This window comes from Diabrotica virgifera, chromosome 9 (genome assembly GCF_917563875.1).
Source record: "Diabrotica virgifera virgifera chromosome 9, PGI_DIABVI_V3a".
In the NCBI taxonomy this organism is placed as follows: Eukaryota; Metazoa; Arthropoda; class Insecta; order Coleoptera; family Chrysomelidae; genus Diabrotica; species Diabrotica virgifera.
In genome coordinates, this window is record NC_065451.1 from 152,030,932 (window position 1) to 152,056,965 (window position 26,034).

A 26,034-nucleotide genomic window follows, 5' to 3' on the forward strand; every position below is an offset into this window, starting at 1 on the left:
TCCCTACTAAAATATTTGTTCGTAATAAGCAATATCAAAGTAAAACAAAAAATAAATACCAAGCTGAAGAAATAAGTAAAATTAATAAAGAAAGAAAAACCGCGAAAATAAAAACTAGACATAAAAATACTGCCGAAAATATTCATTTTTCTAATGTTAAACGACCTAAAAGAAAACCTTACAAATTTTCAGGTACCTCGCAATCGGATGCGCAGCAATCCAAATAAAAGATGTTACCCATAATCTAGGCATATTACCAATCAAATTGGGACCTGCCAAACTTCAAAAATCTAGCCACACTTTTGTCCATTATTACAACTTAAATCCACTTTTAGAAGAATATGATAACTTAAATATGCAATATGATCACCTAAAAAATAATCTTTCTAATTGTAAATTTTTCAATAATGAAACAAAAAATTATGTTAATTTAGTAGAGTACGTCAAAGATAATATTGAGGAAAAATTTGAAAACCTAAACATACATACCAAGTTACAAAAAAATAAAAGAGGTATTATCAATGGTTTCGGTTCAATTATTAAAGCTATAACAGGAAATTTAGATGCTGAAGACGGCGAAAAAATTAACTCAATACTAGAACACTTAAAGACAAACGAAGCAAACTTGCAAAGCCAAATCAATAATCAATATTCGCTAAGCCATGAAATTATCAGTAACTTTAATGAAACAATTCAAAATATTCAAGAAAATGAAATTAATTTAAAATCCAAAATTTTAGCAATAAAAGATATAGTAGATTTCCAAACAAATCTTGAAAATGTCAATTATTTGAAAGACATGTTTAATGAAATTATAATAACATACAACTTAATACTCGATACAATGGAAAATGTCCAGAATTCGATTACATTTTGCAAATTGAAAACATTACATCCTAGCATAATAAAATCAAACGAATTATTTAACGAACTCCAAAAAATTTCGTCACATTACAAAGCACAGCTACCATTTGAAGTAAAATATGAAAACATTTTAGATTTCGAAGCTATTTTACAAATAACTTGCAAAATAGAAAAGAATCAAATACAATATTTTCTTTCAATCCCTATTGACTATGAATCCAATTTTGATCTTTATCATTTATTGCCAATTCCCACAAAAAGTAAGTCAGAATTTGTCATCATGTTACCAAACTCAAGATATTTATTAAAAAATGAAAAAATTATATTTCCTCTAAATGACATCTGCACACATAGTAAGATCTTCCAATGTCCTGGTTATCTGCAAATTAATCACGAGCACTCATGTGAAGACCAAATTTTATTTTTTGGCAACTCTACAGACTGCCAATACCTAAAAGCGAAAATTCCAGGAAACCATATCGAAATTATTCCAGAAATCAACCAATATTTAGCTGTCTTTCCTAAAGAAGAAAAACTGATCATTAAATGTGCAGAAGAAACGCAAATAAAAATTCTAAACGGCATTTATCTAATAGAGAATGCACCTTGTAAAATTATTTTCCAAAATCAAGAATTAACCTTTCAAGACGTCACATCAGGGCAACCAATGATGATAAACTCACCACAATTAAATTTCGATATAATTAAAATAGCACCAATGGAAATAAAACTAAATTCGCTAAAACTTAAAGATATTCCAAATCACGAAATAAAACCAATATTTCAAAATACGGCTCTGTACCACATTCCAAGTATTTGGACAATTCTGTTGTACATTGGAATAATTACAACACTTATTATTTTACTCAAAAGGAAAATAGCAAAAACAAAGAGAAACGATTCCATAGAGGAAAAAGAAGAAAGTCCTAACCCCGGCATAGAACTCCCTCGCATGGCTTCACTCTTGGGGAAGAGGAGTTAACGACCCACATTCCGCAACATCAGCTAGAACACGGTAATGACCGTGAGAAGAGTAAGTCCCTGAACCAGAGAAACGCTGACGAAGACATCATACGTTCATAGTTATCAAAATATTACATTTTCATTTCTTAGTTTAGAATTATAATTGTTTAGTTCAGATTTTGCTTTCAAACTGTAAAGACTACTTTCTTGTGTTAAATAAATATTTTTTAAAAAAGGACTTTCGGAAAGATTATATATTTCTTATATATATATATATATATATATATATATATATATATATATATATATATATATATATATATATATATATATATATATATATATATATATATATATATATATATATATATATATATATATATATATATATATATAATCATAAGCTTCAATTCCATTTTAATAACTTTTCCCAAAAATGGCATATTCTCCGATAATCAGTATTATGACAAATGTCGAAAAGACAGTAATGTTTTTAGAAAAATATAAATGGATCTCTTACTTGGAACTTTTATGGGATTTAAATTTAGAAATGTTTAAATGTTTTATTACCAGTTAGCCAAAAAATTTAATAAAACTTTCGCTTAAATTCGGAATTAGGTATCTTGTATTTGACGTTTTGATTTCTTGGCAAAATGAGAGACTTTTTCGTTGATTTTCTTGTTTTACCTCGATAATAGAGCTGTTTCTGATTCTCCTCGAAGGACCGCAATGATTAGAATTTGTAATTAGACTTTTTGTTGTGTAATTTCGATTGCAAATTAATACTTGGAGTTATACTTTAGCAGAGCAATAAAAAATACATGTGTATCTTATTACAACTTTTATTATAACTCTCGTTGCCAAGCTTGGCACTGGACGATGTTTTTAAGCTAAGCTAGGGTCTGAACACCCTTGTCGAGTAAAAAAGTATTGGAACTTCTTCTTCTTCTTTTTACTCTCTTTCTTGGCTTGCATACTTGTGCATCTGCCAGTACATTTGATTGTATTGCAGCTCGTCTTGCTCTAAGCAATGCTGCAACACTGAAATGAAAACCTAAAAATGTTGCCTTGATTTACCAAACCAAGTAACCAGGGGAATATTGGGGCACGTAAGTGCGGGTCGAAGTATTTTAAATTCATAAATTCATTTTGTTAATATTTAAATGAATAATCACTGCCTGTAGTTGTTCATGGGTAAGATGTTATTTTGAATTATTAATATTTTGAACATTGGAATTCTTTGGTACTCCTAATTTTGTAAGTTCGATTCTCAAATTAAACTGCTTGGATACTCTTATTGGACACTGTAGAAGAATATGATCTAGATCTGCGGCCCGCAGGCCGCATGCGGCCCTCTAGTGTTTTTTATGCGGCCCGAAGGCTAACTAAAGGGCCCTGTGATCAAATTATTTGTCAAATTTCACGTCTTTTCCCTAAGTATTTGATAGTGTGCCGATCTGTTTGAGGCGTGTTTGGGAGTGAGGCAGACAATTTAATGACTTTAATTTTAAATTATATTGAAATTTTTAAGAACTCTGATTAAAAGTAAGTTATTATTAACTTTTAATAATAAATTATTAAAGTTAATGAGCAAATACTCATTTTAAAAATAATTAATACTTATTTACTACATTACAACGACCCATTTAGTAATCACAAGAAAAATTCAGGTCCGGATTAACAAAAATTAAAATAATTGTGTTCTTCATATCAAAATATCAAAAAATGTACTTACAAGGTGGTTTTTAAGTTATGGGTCCAGAAAGAAATGTACAAAATCGATAAAACACCCTGTAACTCTCGGCTATAAAGTCGGTGGAGCAATAAATTTAGTATGTCTAGAACCGCCTCATTTACCTCTATTCACCATTCAAGTATTTCTGTTTCCCAATGAAACACCCTGTATACTACTTCATCTTGATTGCGGCCCGCAAGCTGTGGCAATAGCTACTATAGTCTAAGAGCTGGGAGCGGATTTTGTGCGTGACAAGTAATATGGAAAAACTATACGGGGATATGTTGAATTAGTTGTGTACATGACTTTCACCAACGGCCGGAAACCAGAGTTGGGGCCGGGGGTAGTTATAAGGGGTCAAAGTCGCGGATTTTATTATTTTTTTATGACGCTCATGATCGAGAGGGTGCACCAAAATTTGGAAATAAGTAGTTCATGACGTACCTAAGTAAAATCTCTAGGGGCTCAACGCTGCGTGGCCGACAAAGGGGTGGGGGTAGAGGTGAATATAAAAAATATAAGGGGTTTTTTGCGACGTTCGTGATTGACATAGTGCACCATAATTTGGGTATAAGTAGATCATGACATAAATAATTGAAATCCCCAGAGCCGGAAACCAGAGTGGGGAAGGAAGGTAGTTATAAGGGGTCAAAGTTCCGTTTTTATTATTTTTTTTTGTCACGCTCATGATCGAGATAGCGCGCCAAAATTTGGGAATAAGTAGGTCAGGACGTAACTAAGTAAAATCTCCAGGAGTGGAACGCTGCGTGGTCGACAAAGGGGTGGGGCAGGGGTGAATATAAAAAATGTAAGGGGTTTTTTGCGACGTTCGTGATTGAGATAGTGCACCAAAATTTGGGAATAAGTAGACCATGACATAACTAAGTAATATCCCCAAAGGCGGAAACCAGAGTGGCGGACGAGGGTAGTTATAAGGGGTAAAATCGCGGTTTTTATTATTTTTTTTGTGGCGTTCATGATGGAGATAGTGCACCAAAATTTGGGAGTAAGTAGATCATGACATTACTAAGTAAAATCTACAGGGGCGGAACGCTGCGTGGGGGACAAATGTTGTGTCGGGTCACAAAAAATAATACACACTGCGACTTTGACCCCTTAAAACTACCCTCATCCCCAACTCTGGTTTCCGGCTCTGGGGATTTTACTTAGCTAAGTCATGGTCTACTTATTCCCAAATTTTAGTGCACTATCTCAATCTAGCACGTCGCAAAAAACACCTTATATTTTTTATATTCACACTTACCTCCACCCCTTTATCGGCCATGCAGCGTTCCACCCCTGGAGTTTGTACTTAGTTACCTCATGGCCTACTTATTCCCAAATTTTGGTGCACTCTCTCGATCATGAGCGTCAAAAAAAATAATAATAAAAACGGCGATTTTGACCCCTTATAACTACCCTCATGCCCAACTCTGGTTTCCGGCTCTGAGGATTTTACTTAGTTATGTCATGGTCTACTTATTCCCAAATTTTGGTGCACTCTCTCAATCACGAACGTCGCAAAAAAACCCTTATATTTTTTGTATTCACCTATGCCCCACCCCTTTGTCGGCCACGCAGCGTTCCACCCCTGGAGATTTTACTTAGTTACGTCATGACCTACTTATTCCCAAATTTTGGTGCACCCTCTCGATCATGAGCGTCACAAAAAAAATAAAAACGGCGACTTTGACCCCTTATAACTACCCTCATCTCCAACTCTGGTTTCCAGCTCTGGGGATTTTACTTAGTAATGTCATGATCTACTTATTCCCAAATTTTGGTCCACTATCTCAATCACGAACAGCGCAAAAAACCCTTTATATTTTTTATATTCAATCCTGCTCCACCCCTTTGTCGGCCACGCAGCGTGCCACTCCTGGAGATTTTACTTAGTTACGTCATGACCTACTTATACCGTTAGTGAAAGTCATGTACACAACTAATTCAACATATCCCCGTATAGTTTTTCCATATTACTTATCACGCACAAAATCCGCTTCTATCTCTCCGACTACTATGTGGCCCAGGAAAGAAAAAGGTTGAGTATCGCTGATCTAGATCCTCAATTTTTCCGCATTCACAGTAAGGATGTTCTTTTACTTTTAATCTATACCTATAAATGTGAGCTTGTATTGGAACTTGTTTTCCGCTCATTCTGTTCGTTTCTCGAAGATTCTTCTCCTTTTTGTATAGACATGACTGTCTGTTTTCAATTTGTCTCCAGTAAGTTGTTCCAACGTTTTCGTGGTCTTACCACTGATCGTCTTTCTATTGGTGAACCGTCTCACGCTGTTCTTACTACTCTATTTGTTGTCATTCGGCTTATTGGTCATTCCATTCTATTCTTCTGTTTCTTACCCAGTTATCAATGTTGTCCACCTTGCATATCCGTCGTATATCTGTACTTCTAGCTCTGCCCCATAGAGTCTTACCATCAATATTTTTCTCCTCTCTGTGTCGGGGTCGTGTTTCTGCCGCGTATGTCATTATTGGTCTGAGGACTATTTTGTAAATTCTGCTTTTCATTTCTTTTCCAATATTTGTATTTTTCCATATTATGCCATTCAGGTAACCTGCGGCTCTGTTTGCTCTATTCACTTGATCTTCCACTTCTGTTTCGAGCCTTCCGTAGCTAGATAGTGTGATGCCTAGATATTTAAAATCCATCACTTGTTCTATTATCTGGCCCTCCCGCTCCAATTTACATATTATTGGATTTGATGTTATAACCATGCATTTTGTCTTTTTTTGGGAAATTTGGGTCAAAAAGACTACCATTTGGACGACTACCTAAAGATGAACCTTCTAAAACAAGGTTAAAAAGGCGCCACAATCTTTCGCACAATATCGCAGCAAACCAACTAAATGCAACTAAACATGGCGACCCAGCAAACAGACCGACGTGTTAATTACGTGAATTTTGGGTACATTTGTCACCAATATACGTAAATTGCTTACGTGATTTCACGTGAAAATTTGGTTGGAATGTCACATTGAAAATACGTCTTTAAATTACGTGAAAAACTCGTCTTCAATAGACGTGTTATTTACCTTAAATAGCAATAAAATGTTTCGGGAAATTCACGTTGCAAATACGTGTTGATTAACGTATCTTTTAGGGAATGTATAATATATTAGTATTCACGTGAAAGATACGTCCTAGGTTCACGTAAATAATTCGACCTTAATTAACTTAAGAATCACGTAACTATTATCATATGATATAAATAAAACAAGCATAACATAAAGTGTTAACAATGTATTTATTTAGTAGAATTTAGAGACTTTAATGCCCGGTTGCACCAACAGATCTTAAGCTTAAGTCGAGAATATCATAAGAATTAATATAATATAATTATAATATATTACAATAAAAATACCATAATATAATAATATATATAATTGAAATTAAGGTAAGAATCTAAAATTATGGTGCAACGTACGTGATACTCAGGGAGGCCCTATCTATAAGTAGAGCTTAGCTAAGCTGGAGCTTAAGATCTGCTGGTGCAACCAGGCATTAAACATTTATCTTGTATAATTATTATTATACAATATAATGAACCAAAAATGGTACCGACCTAAAGACACATTAAAAAATTTGCCAACACAAAACACAACACAGGCAGAGTACACAGGTAACTTTTCACTTTTTATTTCTAGGAGGACATGCACTTCAACACTTTCTTGTTTTTTCTAATTGCATCATCGGCACTTCAACCCTCGAGCAGTGAGGTAAACGTTAATACGGAAGACATTATTATAAATAAACCAAACCCGCCTAAAATAAAACGAAGGAAATAAAGCTCTTCACGTTTCACTTTCACTTTTTGTTGTGAGAAGCTGATATTAGTGGTTATGATCATCGATTTTAAAAATCGATTATTTTTAAATTACAGTTAAACTATATTCTACTTACTTTAAATTAGTATTACGTATTTTATTTTTGTTTTTAAATTTCTTCTACTATTAACTAATTGGTCTTACTAAAAATCTATTTCAATACCAGAATAATATAAAAAAATAATCCTATCGAAACGTATATATTATTCGATAAATCGATTAATTTAGTTTTCGAACCAACTATGTTAATCATGTACCGTGGTCACGTGATAGTATTTAAAGGAGGAGAAAGGCTGGGTAGTACGTCATCACCGCGCGCGATTTGAAAATTAGACTTAACTGTGATACTTTCATCATTTTAGCTCCTGTGATACTTTTAAAGAAAAAAATAGCGTCAAATCAAGGTTGGATTGAAATAGTTATGCTAAATGATTTTAAAAGCGAAATCATAAACTTTTTGTTTAAATATTGGTATTATTTACATTACTTTTACGTGAAATACATCTAATTTTTCGACGTCCATAAAATACAGTAAGTAAAATTCAAGCGATACGTATTTAACCAACACCGTTGTAAAATTTTGTTTTCCAAATTATTTCTCAAAATTTAACCAAAGGAAGTTATTTCTGTTTCGTGATTATTACGTGAAATAAACGTACCTTTGCGATGTAACCGACATTCACACCTATTATAAAAAACATGTACTATATTCGTCATTATGATTTTATAATTATTTTTAATGTCAAACATGTATAAAGGAAGTCCTAATATATAGGTGAATGATTTGGCACTGAAATACGTTTTTTTTTCGTCATAAATCACCGAGTTACGTATTCGTTGAAATTTGCCGTAAATTTAACGTAATCATCACGTAACTGGGCGCAAACTTGTTTGCTGGGGAAGGACATTAAACTCGTAAATATTACTTTTAAAACATTTTTTTAATATTGTTTGTATTAATTCTGTAAATATATTTTGTTTTATTTCCTATTGCATTGTTTTATTTCTCTTTAATAAATTCTTTAATAATACCATTGTTTATTTACACTAATGATAATACATTAACAATTATTTGTTATATATGTTATATATATGGTTATATATTTGTTATATATATGGTTATATATATTTGTTATATATGTTATATATTTGTTATATATGTATATGGTCTAGTTATACAATGATAATACATTAACAAATATTTAAAAACAAGTCTCATTTTACTGACTTTAATAAAAAGTCGTCTTTTTTTATCTACGAGTATTTAACATTCCGTATATGAATTTCGCACCGAATAACATTTCGTATACGCGTTTTTCACCTCGCCGCCTATTGGCTGAAATATGGCCGCGATAATACATTAACAAATATTTAAAAACAAGTCTCATTTTACTGACTTTAATAAAAAGTCGTCTTTTTTGATCTACGAGTATTTAACATTCCGTATATGAATTTCGCACCGAATAACATTTCGTATACGCGTTTTTCACCTCGCCGCCTATTGGCTGAAATATGGCCGCGTGCTGCAAAGGACCAATAGAAAACTCTTAGGTGAAAAATACATATACGGAATGTTTAGATGCCTCCCGGATCATGCTACGATGCGCGCTTCTATCGTTGGCGGTTCATATGACGAGGAGCGCATGCCCTGTTCGTTGGAGCAGTTGCACGGAGCGCGAAGTTAGTGGATACGTTCCTTAAGCTGTCTTTCATTATAATTTTTTTTTACATTTAATACAAATAAATAGGTAAGGGACTCCGCAGAAACCTTATGGGAAATGGCCCTCTGTCAAATACTCACAAATTTTGGATTCTAGTAGTCCTTAATGTGTAGAACAAAAGTCTCCATGGGCGTGTAGCTCCAAAAAATCATAGTTCTAAGATATAAGCCTCTGAAGTTATAGGTACAGTGAGGACGTTTGAGTTGGAATAAATTAATTTTCTCGAGAATGAGAGACTCTGGAGATAAATTACGAATCAGCTCGATTTTTATTTTTAAATTATAATTTTTTGACATATATATCACACTAGTGACGTCATTCATCTGGGCTTGAGACAAAAAGAAGAATGTATATAATTTATTTAATTCAAAATACATTTTACTGTTGTCAGAAAACAGAAAAAAATGTTAATTTGTCAACGCCCTCCCTTCCACTTCCCTCACCCCTTATTTTTAAATAAGGAATAGGGGTCGTGTGATAGCTCATTTGAAAGGTAATTCAATTCTCTATTCACTAATATAAACATTAATATAATTATTTATACAGGTTGGCCAATTTTTTTTAATTAAATTAATTGAGACAAGAAGAAGAATGTATATAATTTATTTAATTCAACATACATTTTACTATTGTCAGAAAACAGAAAAAAAAATGTTAATTTGTCAACGCCCTCCCTTCCACTTCCCTCACCCCTTATTTTTAAATAAGGAATAGGGGTCGTGTGATAGCTCATTTGAAAGGTAATTCGATTCTCTAGTCACTAATATATACATTAACATAATTATTTATACAGGGTGGTCAAAAATTCTTTTTAATTAAATTAATTGAGACGAAAAGAAGAATGTATATAATTTATTTAATTCGAAATACATTTTACTGCTGTCAGAAAACAGAAAAAAATGTTAATTTGAAAAATAAACATTGCTTTTCGCTTAAGTTAAATGTTCAAACTGCTAAGAGACAGGTGGGTGGCAGCTTTAATATTGAATTTAAGCTAAAAACAATATTTATTTATCAAATAAACATTTTTTTCTGTTTTATTACAGCAGTAAAATGTATTTAGAATTAAAAAATTATATACATTTGACTTTTTGTTGAATGAAGCCTTCTTTGAATTTTCCTTAGTTTTTAATAAAAATCCTAATCTTTACATTATTTGCATCTATAGATCACCTGACTCTTCCGTGGAACTATTTTTTCAGAACCTGCTAAATTTGTTAGATGACTTGCCTCACAAAAGCAGAAAAATTATATGCGGAGACTTCAACATAAATTATGCTGCTGCTTGTGCTACCCAAATGTTCTTGGTCAACATATTTGAATCATATGGTCTCTCAATGCACGTTAATTCTCCTACAAGGATTACAAAAACTACATCTACCATAATTGATTATATTGTCTCCGATTTCTCACCCCTTGATGTTTGCTCTACAGTTATTAATGCGGAACTATCGGATCATGAAGCAGTATATACGAAATTTAACATCTTCTGCAAACCCCCTTCTCGAAAACCCGACGTTTAGGTAGGATTTTTTCCGCTCGGAATTTTCATAAATTCCAAAATTTATGTTTAACTTCTGACTGGCATTTTCCTTCTACGGACGTGGACTATAAGTTCAGTGATTTTTGGAGAAGCTTGTCTGTATCTTCAATAAGGCATTTCCTTTAATTACGATTAAGCCAAAACGTCGCAAACCCTGGACTACCAAAGGTATCCGCATATCAGCAAAAAATATGCGTTCACTACTTTATATCAAGAAATTTACTACCAACGTCTCTGTCACTCAATATATCACCAATTACAGAGTCACATACCTAAAACTCATCAAATCAGCTAAAAAAGCCTACTATCAAAATCGTCTGGGAAGCTCCAAAAGTATTGCAAAAGAAACTTGGTCCATAATAAACGATCTTCGAAATAAAACCCACGCAGCTCAAACGTTTGCCCTTCCAAACCCGGAAAATCTAAACGAATACTTCATTAACGTGAGTAAAAATATAACATCAACTATTCAGTCTCAACAAGATCCCATTTCCTATCTCCCTAATTCAGAAATTGTCTCGAATTCATTCTTTATAAGACCAATCTATAAATCTGAATTGATCCAAACGATCAATAGTATCAAAAGCAAATCATCTTGTAGTACTGATGGACTATCCATAAAAATCTTCTCAAATCTCACAGATAATGTGTTAGAACTCCTCGTGTCACTAATTAATGATTCCTTTGAAAACTGTAAATTTCCAGAGTGCCTAAAGACAGCCATTATTATTCCTCTTCATAAAGGTGGCGAAAAATCTAATGCCTGCAACTATAGACCTATTGCCCTACTACCGGTACTCTCCAAAATTATTGAGAGGCTCATAAAAACCCGACTTATGTCCTTTCTCTTTGATAACAATATTTTATCACAAAATCAGTTCGGCTTCTTAACTAATAAATGTACAACTGATGCCATGTTTTCTGTACTTCACGAGGTTTACCAAGCACTAAACAATAATCATACTGCCACTGTTTTTGTGACTATTCCAAAGCTTTTGATTGTGTAAATCACAACATTTTGATTAAAAAACTTAATTACTATGGAATTCGAGGTATTTCTTTTAATTGGTTCAAATCTTACTTAGATAATAGGAAACAATTGGTTAGAGCAAATGATACTAACTCTAGTCTCAAAAACATTATATGTGGAGTACCACAAGGTTCAGTATTGGGTCCTCTACTTTTCCTGATCTTTATAAATGACATCACTAATTTAAAAATCGATGGAAAAATTTTTCTTTTGCTGATGATACCAGTATCACTTGGAGCAACTCAACTATTGCAACTCTTCATGCAACTATAACTTCTGATCTTCTTACGATAAAAACCTGGTCTGACTCTAATTTATTCTCCTTTAACGTGGATAAAACGGTAGCATTATCATATAAAGGTGCTCTTCAACCCCTGCTTGTGAATAGCAGCCAGATCTCTACCGTTGATTCTGTAAAATTTCTTGGTATTCTTTTAGACAGCAACCTCAAATGGTCCCTTCATATCGATTTGTTAAGTAAGAAACTCGCCTCAGCCTGTTATGCCATAAGATCTGTTTCGAAGGAACTCAATTTAGCATCTTCTAAAATAACATATTTTTCTTTATTCGAGTCTCATCTTCGATATGGTCTTCCTTTTTGGGGGTCTAGTACAGCTGCCCAGTTTGATGTTATTTTCAAATTACAAAAAAGAGCAATAAGATATCTGTTTGGCCTCAGAAGAACAACCCATTGCAGAAGTTACTTTAAAGATCTCGAAATTTTAACCCTTCCATCTTTGTATATTTTAGAAACTGTTTGCTTAATTCGTAAACACATGTATGTCTTTCCAGCAAGGCCTCATCATGACTACTCCACCAGAAATTCAACTTTTGATGTCTATTTACCGATCCCGTCTTCTGAGTTAGTAAAGAAATCTATACTATATTCCGCAAAAAAACTATACAACCATCTCCCTTTACAACTCAAATCTGCAACATCCTTTCTTAAGTTCCGTAAAGTGACAAAAGCTCATTTATCTAAAAGACCATATTATTCAGTAGAAGAGTTTCTTAATGACTAGCTAAGAAATTACAGTAATGTACAAGTAACTAAAGTGTATTTATCTATATTTGGGTGTCACATACAGCAGCTTAAACTTATTAGTTCCTTTGTTTGTGTTTTATTATATTATGTTGTATGTTCAATTTTGCAATTTATAGTAATTTTGCAATATATTGGTTTTTGTTTTTTTACTTCACTTTTTTAACTTGTTTATATTTTTTTTATTGACGATTTATCTAATTTTATAAAATTGTATTTGTTATTGTTATGTATATCTTTTTCGTGAATCTATGTTAAGCTTTGTCCATAAAATTGTATAATTTTCAGTGACAATAAAGCATATTTCTATTCTATTCTATTCTACATTCTTCTTTTTGTCTCAATTAATTTAATTAAAAAAAATTTTGGGCACCCTGTATAAATAATTATGTTAATGTTTATATTAGTGAATAGAGAATTAAATAACCTTTCAAATGAGCTATCACACGACCCCTATTCCTATTTAAAAAATCATTGAGTCATCACGCCCAGATGGATGACGTCACTAGTATGATATATATGCAAAAAAATTATAATTTAAAAATAAAAATTGACCTGATTCGTAATTTATCTCCAGAGTCGCCCATTCTCGACAAAATTAATTTATTCCAACTCAAACGTCCTTACTATACCTATAATTTCAGAGGCTTATATCTTAAAACTATGATTTTTTGGAGCTACGCGCCCATGGAGTCTTTTGTTCTACACATCAAGGATTATCATAATCCAAAATTTCAGAGCATTTGACAGAGGGTCATTTCCCATAAGGTTTCTGCGGGGTCCAATTGACTTTTAATGATGAAGTTTTCATAGCTTTTTAAAGTTTTAAATTTAACAATTTAATACATTAGCAATAAGGATTTTATTGTGAAAAAAACAATTTGCAAATCAATGCCATCGAAATTTTATTTAGAATGGATGCATAAAGGCCGCGTCTCACCATCAAATAATTTGAGCAAACTCCGGAAGTACGTCAAAGTGACGTCACAATTGCAGTTTTTTTTTAAATTCTAAAAATCTGTGCTCTCACTATCAGTCTAGTTTGATCAAATTTTTTGTATTGAGTTGTCTAACTTGTTTGTACTTTATTTAAAATTAAAATTTTTCATTATTATCCACAATGAACACTCAGGATGTGACGTCACTAACTGTCACTTTCAGTTTGCTCAAACCAGTTTGATCAAATTATTTGATGGTGGGACGCGGCCTTAAGTTAAATCGCTCCATTCGTACTCCTTTCCCACTTTCCCCCATGCCTGTGTGTAGCCGCCCTCTACACGAGTATTTTGAAGTGAAGCCGGCCTCAAACGACTCGTGTACTTCGCAACTACAGAATTATAGACCAGGACGCATCTGTAAAAATATTAGTATATTTGGACGTTGAGAGGTGACTCAAATTTTATTGCAGAAATTGCTTGAAAATGTCTCAAATAATAGTATTTGAGTTATCCTCCCTCTCAAAAAGGTCCGGAACATTGTTTAGATAATCAAAATGTCAAAAAATGAAGGAAAAATTCGATTTTTTTCTTCGTTTTTTGATTATAACTTTAAAAGTATTAATTTTCGAGAAAAGTTGTACTAACATAAAAGTTACGTAATTAAATTTCCTACAATATAGAATTGGTTAAAAATTTAAAAAATAGTCACCCTTGTTGCAAAATACCAATAATTGCGAAAAAACCATACAAAAACACGTATTGGCATTTTACGTTTTTCAACCATTTACGCTACACTTAGGACCTTCATATTTCACCCAGAAAAACTTAATGATACAGTAAAACAATACTGTAAATTTAATTAAGATCGGTTCATTAGATTTTGCAAAATAAATTTTGCAATCCAGCTTTCGCAAAAAAAATACATTTTTTCAAAATGGTGCAGGACTGAAAATAAAGTATATAGATAGCAAGTTGAGATTTTTTTACGTATAGAAGTGTACTGTATATTTCATTTGCAATTTGCAAAATTAAAATCTATTAACTACCACGGCGTCAGGAATTTTTTTAAATAAACATTAATTATTGGTGCTAAGCGCAGGACAGCGGATAGTTTGCTCTGATTGGGCATTCCAATGACCTTTGATAATAATCTGTACCTTTTAACTTTTATTACATTTTGATATAAATAAATAAATTTGTTTATTGCAAAATAAAAACACATACTCTATCCTTTGAAATAACACTTTTTTTAGCAAAAACTTTCTTTGTTCATATATTTTAACTTAGAGAATAAAAGTTTATTATTTTTACACATATGCAACTGTTTAAACAATATTTCACAAACAATAATAAAATTAGTTTGATTTTTGTGGAATTAAAATATTAAAATACAACAAAATATAAACTAAGAAAATAATATATTAGATAAAGATTGGAAGAAATTTTGGTGGAAATCAACTTGTGTGAATCGAACACCGCTGTCCTGCGCGTAGCACCAAAAATTAATATTTATTTAAAAAATTTTCTGACGCCGTGGTAATTAATCGATTTTAATTTTGCAAATTGAAAATAAAAGATACAGTAAACTCCTATAAGCAAAAAAAATTCAACTTACTATCTGCTTTATTTTCAGTCCTGCAACATTTTGAAAAAATGAATTTTTTTGCGAAAGCTGGATTTCAAAATTTATTTTGCAAATTCTATTAAACCGATCTTAATGAAATTTACAGCGCTGTTTTACTATATCATAAAGTTTTTTTGGGTAAAATATGAAGGTCATAACTGTAGCATAAATGGTTGAAAAACGTAAAATGCGAATACTTGTTTTTGTATGGTTTTTTCGCAATTATTGCTATTTTGCAACAAGGGTGACTATTTTTTAAATTTTTAACCAATTCTATCTTGTAGGAAATTTAATTACGCAACTTTTATGTTAGTACAACTTTTCTCATAAATGAATGGTTTTAAAGTTATAATCAAAAAACCAATAAAAAAAATCGAATTTTTCCTTCATATTTTGGCATTTTGATTATTTAAACAATGTTCCGGACCATTTTGAGTGGGAGGATAACTCAAATATTATTATTTGAGTTATTTTTAAGCAATTTCTGCAAAAAAATTTGAGTCACCTCTCAACGTCCATCTCAAAACAGATGCGCCCTGGACTATTATTCGCATGCGAGTTTGCGATTGCAATCATATTGCATGACAAACATAACAGGGCACTCACACGACGTGCACAATTAACAAGTACGCGAGCGTAAACATTTGGCTGAACGACCTTGACAAATGAATCAGTGGTGTGATTTGATTACTAATAAATAGACCAGAACATTTAGGAAAAAATAGATCGATATTTAAATACAGCACTTAGAAAGTTACAACTTTTTTCATTGTGTTCAGGATGACACCACTAAAGAAGTGCAAAATAGAAAAATGGCTGGAAATGCACAGTTGCATTTTAAAGTGCATGACATGCATGCAAAAGTGCATAAACATGTCAAAATAAGTGTATTAGGGCCAGATTTTGTTACTCGGGGGGTTTTTGGGTCGCTGAGGACGAATACGTTATCAGAACTGACCGCATCAAGTGTGAACCTGGACCTGGTTTCCAGGTTCACTGCTAAGGCACGTCATCTAGAATTTAGAGGGTTTTCGGCACTAAATTTATGCAAACAGATTACTTGGCAGTTTTTGGGGTAGCTCTGAGCAAGAATACGCCATCAAAACCGACTCCCCGTTGCACCTGATGCCCAAAAACCCTCCAAACTCCTGAAAATAACATGCCTTAGCATTGTGTACCAGGTGGTCGGGGGTCGGTTCTGATGGAGTATTCGTATTCAGCGACCCCAAAACCGCCTACTTCATCTATTTGCATGCATTCAGTGCCGAAAACCTTAAAAACCCCAGAAGATGACGTGCCTTAGAAGTGACAACGGGCACAAGGTGCTCCGGGGGTCGGTTCTGATGGAGTTTTCGTATTCAGCAGCACCCAAACCCCCGTATAATTCGTTTGCATTAATTTAGTACCAAAATCCCTTGAAGCTCCGGAAGATGACGTGCTACAGCAGTGACACAGGGCACCAGGAGCTACGGGGGTCAGTTCTGATGGCATATTCGTATTCAGCGACTCCACAAACCTCCAAGTAAACTGATTGCATCAATTTAGGACCGTTAGCCCTCGAACCTCCAGATGACGTGCCCTAGTAGTGACCCTGGGCACCAGGTTCTCCGGGGGTAGGTTCTGATAGCGTAGTCATATTCAGCGACCTCAAAAAATCCTCGAGTAACAAAACTTGGCTCTTAATATGCTTATTTTGACATGTTTATGCACTTTTTAATGCATGTTAAGAACTTTAAAAAGCAATTATTAATTAGGCATTTCCACCAATTTTCTATTATAGACTTTTTTCCTGACATCACCCTGAACACAATGGAAAACTAGCAAGTCTCTAGGTGGTGTATTTAAAAATCGATTTATTCCGGTGTTTTTAGTGATAAATGCACTGGTCTAAATGAATAGTCGCAGTAAATGCCAATTATTAATACATTTCGTTTGACCGCCTCTGCAACTATAGACAAGTATGTACTTCGCAAGTGTGCGAATAATCGTGATCCCTTTGACTCAGGTCATTTTTTACCGACAATAGTTGGAAGACAAACGAGTGTCAAATAATTTTAGGAGTAATCCACTCAGACGACATGGCAACTATAATATACGCAAGTGTCGATTATTCGCCAAGTACACGAGTCGTTTGAGTCCGGCTTAACTGCGACTCATTTGAACTACTGACTACTGTGGTAATCTGTGACTTGACATGACAGTGACAGTTCTATTTGCATCTGTATTATGTTTATGCTTATCAACGAACTGTCAATACTGAAATTATTAATAAAATATAATATATTTATCGAATATTTATATTATTTCAATTTAATATGGATTGTAATGAAAATATTAAGGATTTTAGAAACCAAGAAGTGTTAACATATATTAAAGATGAAGGAGATTCCCTAAAGAAATATAACAATAAGCAAGTTAAATCTGAACTAGATCTAGATGAATACCACTTTGAAAGCAGTTGTGGACAAGAGTCTGTATTAGATGAATATTGTTCAGATGATATTAAAATAAAAAACCATGTTGTAGAAGATGTATCTAATGAAATTAAAATTGAAATAAAAAAAGAACTGGAGGAGTATAGCATTGGTAAGAAACTAATTTCTCTTCTTCATTTTTAATTATCTTGTGTCATGAATGTGATATTTCACATTCCACTGAAATACTGAATATGACAAGTTTAGGTTTATCTATATGGATTAAATTAATATTAAAATAAATGAGATTGGATCAATTCCAAGGTTTGCTACACCTAAATGAATATTCTATATTTCAGTCGAAGAAACAAAAATTTATAAATAAAGAGAGTTCAAAAAGATTTAATCAGTAGTGAAATTAAAACCATTCTTCTTGTCAACACAGGTCGAATAATAATACAGTAGAGCTTCGATAATCTGAACTAATTGGTACAGGGGTAGTTCAGATTATCAAATTGTTCGGATTATCGAACATATGTTTAAAATACATACAAAGCTCATAAACATAGTACATATGTACAGGGTTATTTACTATATTTTGACCCCCCTGTAAACTGCTTTATTTAGAGAATTAGAAAAAATGTCAAATACAAAAGTTATTCGATTTTTAAATTATGATTTTTTGACATATATATCATACTAGTGACGTCATCGATTTGGGAGTGATGACGTAATTGACTATTTTTTTAAATGGGAATAGGGGTCAGTGCTAGCTCATTTGAAAGGTTATTTAATTCCCTATTCAGTAATATAAACATTAATATGATTAATTATACAGGGTGTCCAAAAAAATGTTTTTTAATTAAATTAATTGACACAAAAAGAAGAATGTATGTAATTTATTTAATTTAAAATACATTTTACTGCTGTTAAAAAACAGAAATAAAAGTTTATTGCACAAATAAACATTGATTTTGGACTTTGAACTTCGCACCACCTTAGAAATATATAAAATTTACTAAAGTTCACATGCTGTTCAGTTCCAAAAAATTGCGCTTTGTTTATCGTCATGGTAAAAGCCAAGGGCACGCCACATTGTAGATATCTGAAATCAAATGGCAAATCTGTTGGAATCATCGGAATACACGGGACAAAGACATTCTCTTCTTTGTATTACTCCTTGGTGATTGTGGCCCAGCAAATTAATAATAAATTTACTTTAGAGTTACATTGAGAAAGTAAACTACCAATTAATCGCCACTACTACTTTCGATACATAAACAACTACATTGCTGTTTACTGAGTAAGAAGTTACACCGTTAGACGCCTGGTGGGATGACTGGTCTTTCAACTGATAATTATTACTGGTCAGTTATCGAACTCGGTTAGAAATTATTAAGTTACTAATCTGGCTATTAACAAATAAGAGTAGGTCATAAAAGGGCAAAAATTCAGTGGTGTATGTATTTTTTAATTATTCTTGTTCCTTTGACACCATAAACCTGGATTGGTGTCTGCCTCTATAGTTATGTCCTTGTCTCTTTTCGTACATTCATAGTTTTCAGGTCGTCTTCAACGTCAAACAACCATATGGTTCTAGGCCTTCATTTATTTCATTTTCATGTCGACATGTATTGTAATATTTTCGTTATTGTTTTGTATCTTCTTGTCTCTAGACATATGCCAGCCACAACAGTCTTTCACTTCTCACAAATTTTACAATATCATACCCTCCATTGAATTCATTATTTTCGCAGATTCTCGATACTCGCGGAGTTGGCATCAAGGTTCATGACTTTAATTAAGATCATCATACCATCAAATGCATAGTTTGCGAGTCTATAAGGAACATACATACATACATACATACATACATACATACATACATACATACATACATACAAACATTCATTTTTATTTATATAGAAGAGATAATATTTAGATGGCTATTAAAAAATAACAGTTGGTGATAGAAAAGTGAAAATTTAGGATTGTATGTATCTTTTGATTCTACATCATATAAAATTAACAAAGAACAGTTTGTCCAAAAAAATAAAAAATAATTATGGGGGGCAAGCCCCCTTTTACTTAGATTGGTCGTACCAACTCAGAAACCATCCTGGGTTCATGTACAACAACTTCGATTCAGATCATCATACGATCAAATGCATAGTTTGCGAGTCTATAAGGAAGATACATACATACACACATACAGACATTCATTTTTATTTATGTGGAAGAGGTAATAATATTTAGATGGCTATAAAAAAATAACGGTTGGTGATTGAAAACTGAAAATTTAGGATTGTATGTATCTTTTGTTTCTACATCATATAAAATTAACAAAGAAGAGTTTGTCCAAAAAAATAATTATGGGGGGCAAGCCCCCTTTTACTTAGATTGGTCGTACCAACTCAGAAACTATCCCTGGTTCATGTACAACAACTTCAATTAAGGTCATCATACGATCAAATGCATAGTTTGCGAGTCTATAAGGAACATACATACATACATACAAACATTCATTTTTATTTATATAGATTAGCAGGGATTTTGAGACTACTTCAAATTTTTGCTAGTTTATCAACATATTCATTTTCCTTAATGCCGCTATGTCCTGGGATCCAAGATAATTTGAATTTATTGCCACTGTTGTTGGATTCCACTATTAATCTTCTGGTTAATAACGTGACATGATCTGTTTTAGCACTTAATCCAATTTGTTTCAACTTATCTATTGCACTCATAGAATCACTAAAGAGAATACCTTTTGAAATATTTTTTCTAGGAACACACTTATCCCCTTATTTATTGCACTAATTTTTGCATTACATATATTTGATTCTTGGCAACGTGGCATTGGAACGCAAATAAAGTGTTTGAATTTACTCCTGCATTTTCCCCGAATATCGCGTGGTGTACTGAAATTTAAATACAAAGCAAGTGCGAAACGTAAATTATAAAAGTGAAGACGTTCTATTGGGACAAAAAAAGTGGAAATAGACAAACATAAACAGAACAGCGTTTTTTATAAGGTAACTATTGTGGTTGATAAATAATAAACATTGGAACACTACAAAAAGCTAAGTGGTCAAGCAGATAAGAAAACCAGTATCCAGTGTTGCCGGATTTAAAATAAAAACAACAATCTACAGAAAATAAAAATAAGAATACTTTCGAAAAATAAGAATATTTTTGGTGCGTGGATAAGTGGACACACCTCCGCGTGGTTGAAACGGGTGTGGCTGATTTTACTCTACGTAACAAAATAGTAAAATTCTAATCTCTGAGATTGGATAAAAGCAAAGTCTTACGAACCGTCGAAGTGAGAAAGATTCTAACGCTAGCCTAGAGATTTAGAAAAATAATCCATAGTCGAAAAAAGATGGAGGAAATGATGAAAAAGATGAGTGAAAAATTAGATTGTATGGATAATAGAGGCATAAGAATAGAACAAAAACTAAATGAAGTGCAAAATGATTTACAGCTCATGAAACTGGAAATCGCAGAATTAAAAGCTGAAAATATAGCATTAAATCGCAGAGGCAGGTGGATGACACAATATCTTGGATGAATAAATGGAGATTAACAATAAATCCTTCTAAAACAAAACTAATAATATTTAACCATAGAATCCAAGATCACTCACCAACTATAAACATATGCGACATTATTATTAAACCCTCCCAAACTGTTAAGTATTTGGGAATAGAAATAGATAACAAATTGACGTTCAACCACCACACAGCTGTTATAAAAAGGAAAATTATAACTAGAGCAAAACACTTCAGAAGTTTAACATACAAGAATGAGGGAATTACGATTGAAACAGCAGCCAATATTTATAAAATGATTTGCAGGCCCATGCTGGAGTATGGTTCTGCAATTTTCTATAATTCTAAAGGCCCTGCCAAAAATAATATAAAAGTGGCTGAAACAACTAGCCTTCGACAAATTAAGTAAGGAAGAAAAATATTATAGTATACGGTATAACAGAGAAAGAAGGTGAACAAGAAAATGATATGATAAAAAGTATACAAAATATGGCAATTAAAATCCAAGTTCCACTAAACGAACACACAGACATAATAGACATAAAACGCTTTGGTATACAAAGAGATCCCCTAAGACAGTTACCGAGACCTATACTACTGGAACTTAAAAGCGGTTCCAAAAGAACTGAAATATTGAACCAATCGAAAAGACTAAAAGGAACAGACATTTACCTAAGTGAAGATTATTCCAAGCTAAAAATAAACGACAAAACATATACTGTGGAAAGCTTAGGATACAAGAGGACACAAAGCGAAACGATGAATACTAAAACACCTCAAGGAAAACCCAGAGGAAGAACATATACTGAAAGATCACCAGGAGATGACGAAAATGAATCAGAAAATATGGCGAAAATAACCAAGACTGCAAATAATTCCGGCACAAAACCAAAAAACTGAGATTGTATGTAAAAGTAGCACATAGTAAAGAACAAACGACTAGTATCACTAAAACATACCGGCAAACGAATATGGAAAACGCATTTATGGAATGCAAGGAGACTGTAAAGAAAATGGATGAAAACCTGAAGACGAAACTAGCACGGAAAAAGAACAACGAATCAAACATAAGAAAAAGAGATAGAAAAAGAAAAACCAAGAAGAAAAATAGAGTAAAAGTAGGAACCTGGAACGTTCAAACATTATTGAGACCAGGAAAAATGGAAGAGGTAGCAAGAGAAATGCAAAGATACAGAATAGACATACTAGCACTACAAGAAGTACGATGGAAAGGAGAAGGAAATATCAAAAAGAAAAACTACACAATATACTACTCGGGAGAAAACAGCAAGGGAAAAACGGTACAGCATTCATGGTTAACAGTAAGATTAGGGACAAAGTTATAGAATTTAAAGCGATAAATGGACGAATGTCGTATATAAAAGTAGAAAACAAACAAGCCAACATGACAATCATAAACATATATGCACCCACAGAAAATGCACCAGAAAATGATAAAATTGAATTGTATGAACAACTGGAAGAATTATATGAAAGATTACCCAGAAGTGATATAGTACTAATGGTTGGTAACTTCAATGCAAAAGTAGGCAAAGAAAACCAGTATAAGGAAGTAGCAGGGAAAGAAACTATTCATGACGAGACAAACGATAACGGAAGAAAATTATGCCAACTAGCAGCAATAACAAACAGTTACATTATAAGTACAAACTTCATGCACAGAAGAGAGCATAAAGTAACATGGTTGATACCTGGCACAACAGATGGCAATCAGATAGATCACATACTAATAACCAAAAAATGGAAAGCAATAATGCACGATGTCAGATCATATAGAGAAGCAAACGCGGACACAGACCATTTTCTAGTAATAGGAGAAATCAAAATGAAGATAATTAAAGCAGAGAGAACAAGACAAAACAAAAGAAGATGGAATCTGGAGAAGTTAAAAGTACAGGAACTAAGAGAACAATATGAGACAACCCTAAAGGAAAACCTAACACAAGCAAATAACACAGAGGACATATGGAAAAATATAAAAGAATCCATTTTGAATTCAGCTGAAGAGGTGCTAGGACAGAGGGAAATAAAAAGAAGGAAAGAGTGGTTTGATGCAGAATGCGAAAACAAAATCAAACAGAAAAACCAAGCAAGAGATAAATGGATATCAACTAAAGAAGTGCATCATCGAAACGAATATAAAGAAAAAAAGAAAGCAGCCGATAATTGTTGCAAGAACAAAAAAAACTGTGGATCGAAGAGCTGTTAAAGGAACTAGAAATGAATAGTAAAGACAGCGCCAAACTATTTGGATACCTAAAAGCTCAACAAAGAAAAGGCAGACCAGTAGTTAAAATTGACAATAGATCATGGGAAACACACTTCACAGAACTATATAGATGCAAAGAAAGCCCGGCAGAGGAGGTAGGCGCAATGGAAGACATTAGAGATAATGAAATAGGGATGCCAACACATGATGAATATTTAGCCATCATTCAAAGAATGAAACAGAAAAGAACACCAGGCCCAGATGAAATTCCCAATGAGCTCATTAAAAACGGAGGGGAAAAGTTATTAACAAGCATCTATAACCTAATAGTTAGAATATGGGAAGCAGAAGAAATGCCCGAGGATTGGAAAGAAGGCAGAATTATACCAATATTTAAGAAAGGAGAAGTAACAAACTGTAACAATTATAGAGCAATATCTCTACTGAGTACAACATATAAAATTCTAACAGCCCTCATCAAACAGAAACTCAATCAATTCACAGAGAAAAAAATTGGGGACTACCAGCAAGGATTCAGAGAAGGCAGATCCACTACAGATGCGATCCACATAGTTACACAAACAATCGAAAAATGCCACAAACACAACATAGAACTCCACATCCTCTTCGTAGACTTCAGACAAGCCTTTGACTGTATTGGAAGAAATAAATTATTTATTGAAATGAAAACTCAAGATATACCAGCAAAATTAATCAGATTAACAAAATTGACCATGGATGGAGCTCGAGCTAAAGTAACAACACAAGAAGGTAGCACAAAATCAATTGCAATAGAAACAGGAGTGCGACAAGGCGACTCCCTGTCAACCACATTATTCAACATAGCACTAGAAGGAACAGTCAAGGCCAGCAAAATTAAAGGAACTATAGCCCACTCCTCAACACAAATAGTTGCATATGCAGATGATTTAGTTCTTATGGGAAGAGACAAGGAAAGATTAAAAGAAGCAGTAACAATCCTGGCAAAAGAAGCACGGAAAAGAGGTCTAGAAATTAACGAAGGAAAAACAAAATATCTACTCTGCTCTAGAAGAGAAGATAACAGGATGAGAGAAATCAAAATAGAAAACTACACTTTTGAAAGAGTCCAACAATTTAAATATTTGGGAGTAATAGTGAATGGCCAAAACAAGAGAAGTGAAGAAGTAACGGAACGAATACTAACAGGCAACAAAACATACTGGAGATATCATAGGCTTATGAAGGACAAGAACTTATCTAGAAATACAAAACTGAAAATATACAGAGTTGCAATCAGACCAGTAGTTACGTACGCTGCTGAGACAATGTGCCTCACGGAAAAACATGAAGAAAAATTGAGAATATTCGAAAGGAAAATCCTCAGACGCATCATGGGCCCGATAAGAATGGACAACGGAGAAATGAGAAGAAGAATGAACCATGAACTAAGAGACATCATGAAGGGAGAAGATATAGTTAGATTTATTAAATCACAGAGGCTGAGATGGCTGGGACACATAGAAAGAAGGAAAAACGACCGACTGATTAAGAAGATCACCAGATGGAAACCGGCAACTGAAAGACCAAGAGGAAGACCCAGAGAGAGATGGGAGGACCAGGTCATGAGAGATATCAAAATTCTGGAAGTGAGAAACTGGAGGGAACTATGCACATATCGAAATGAGTGGAAGAAAATTGTAACGAAAGCCAAGTCATACAACAAACTTTGACAACATACAAGTGGAATGCGGAGTGATTCACCGCAATAAGCGAATCTGAGAGCTCTAAGTAAGAGCGGCAAACATTCCACCTGGAATGAAAAGCCCTGATGATGATGATATTTGATTCAGATGGTAATTTTGAAGAAGTTTAAAGGACCCCGCAATACTCCTTATGGAAAAGTGGTCCCGGTCAAATTTAACGAAACCTTGGTCAAAGATAGCCCTCAGGGAGTAGATTAAAAAAGTCCGTGGAACCTAGGTCTGAATAACTATTATTCTCGAGCTACAGCCTTCTGAAGTTCTTAAATCCAGGAACTCGGTTTAAGTTAAGTGCACTAATTCACGGTCAAGTGAATGAAAATATCTATTATTGAAAGAGGAGAGACTCATGTTCTTCATGTATATTTGCGTGTTGCATATGAATTCGTGGTTAAAAATAGATGCATCGTATTTTAGTCTTCAGAAAACCTCCGAAAAGTACTCAGAAAACTCAAGAAGTGCGATAAAAAATGTGTTGATACAGCGACATAAGAATTATCATGTTTTCATGAATGGTTCCGACTTATACAATACCAGTATAGCTGCAGTGCAGTTTCGCCTTATCTTTAAAAATCTACTGAACAGCGGCGGATCTAGGGGGGAATAAGGTAATTCCCCCGTAACACGGTCCAGAATTAGAGAAAAAAATGTTGAAATATGATTATTACACGTTGAAGTATGTTAGCTTACATGCAACTTACTACAACAGACAAATTCAACCCAATTAACTCTACGGTTAGAAAAATAAAGGGAACTTATTACACATGTTATTACCTACGTGTTTTATG

The 26,034-nt window shown here is 33.3% G+C and overlaps 2 protein-coding genes across 9 annotated transcripts in view; both read left to right on the forward strand.

The window, feature by feature from the left end:
- The window catches only part of LOC126892343 (zinc finger protein 845-like), a 369,452-nt gene that overhangs the window by 318,246 nt on the left and 25,172 nt on the right, over positions 1-26,034 (forward strand). The window contains exon 1 of one of the 3 annotated variants that reach the window (XM_050661862.1): positions 17,536-17,892. The exons of the other annotated variants lie outside the window; for them this stretch is intronic. Within the exon in view, the coding sequence (XP_050517819.1) occupies positions 17,622-17,892 (271 nt within the window). The 5' untranslated portion in view covers positions 17,536-17,621. Of the gene's footprint in view, positions 1-17,535; positions 17,893-26,034 lie in introns of those variants that run through there. 3 annotated transcript variants of the gene reach the window in all.
- LOC126892341 (zinc finger protein 729-like) overlaps positions 1-26,034 on the forward strand; it is a 418,287-nt gene that overhangs the window by 239,954 nt on the left and 152,299 nt on the right. The window lies entirely within an intron of this gene.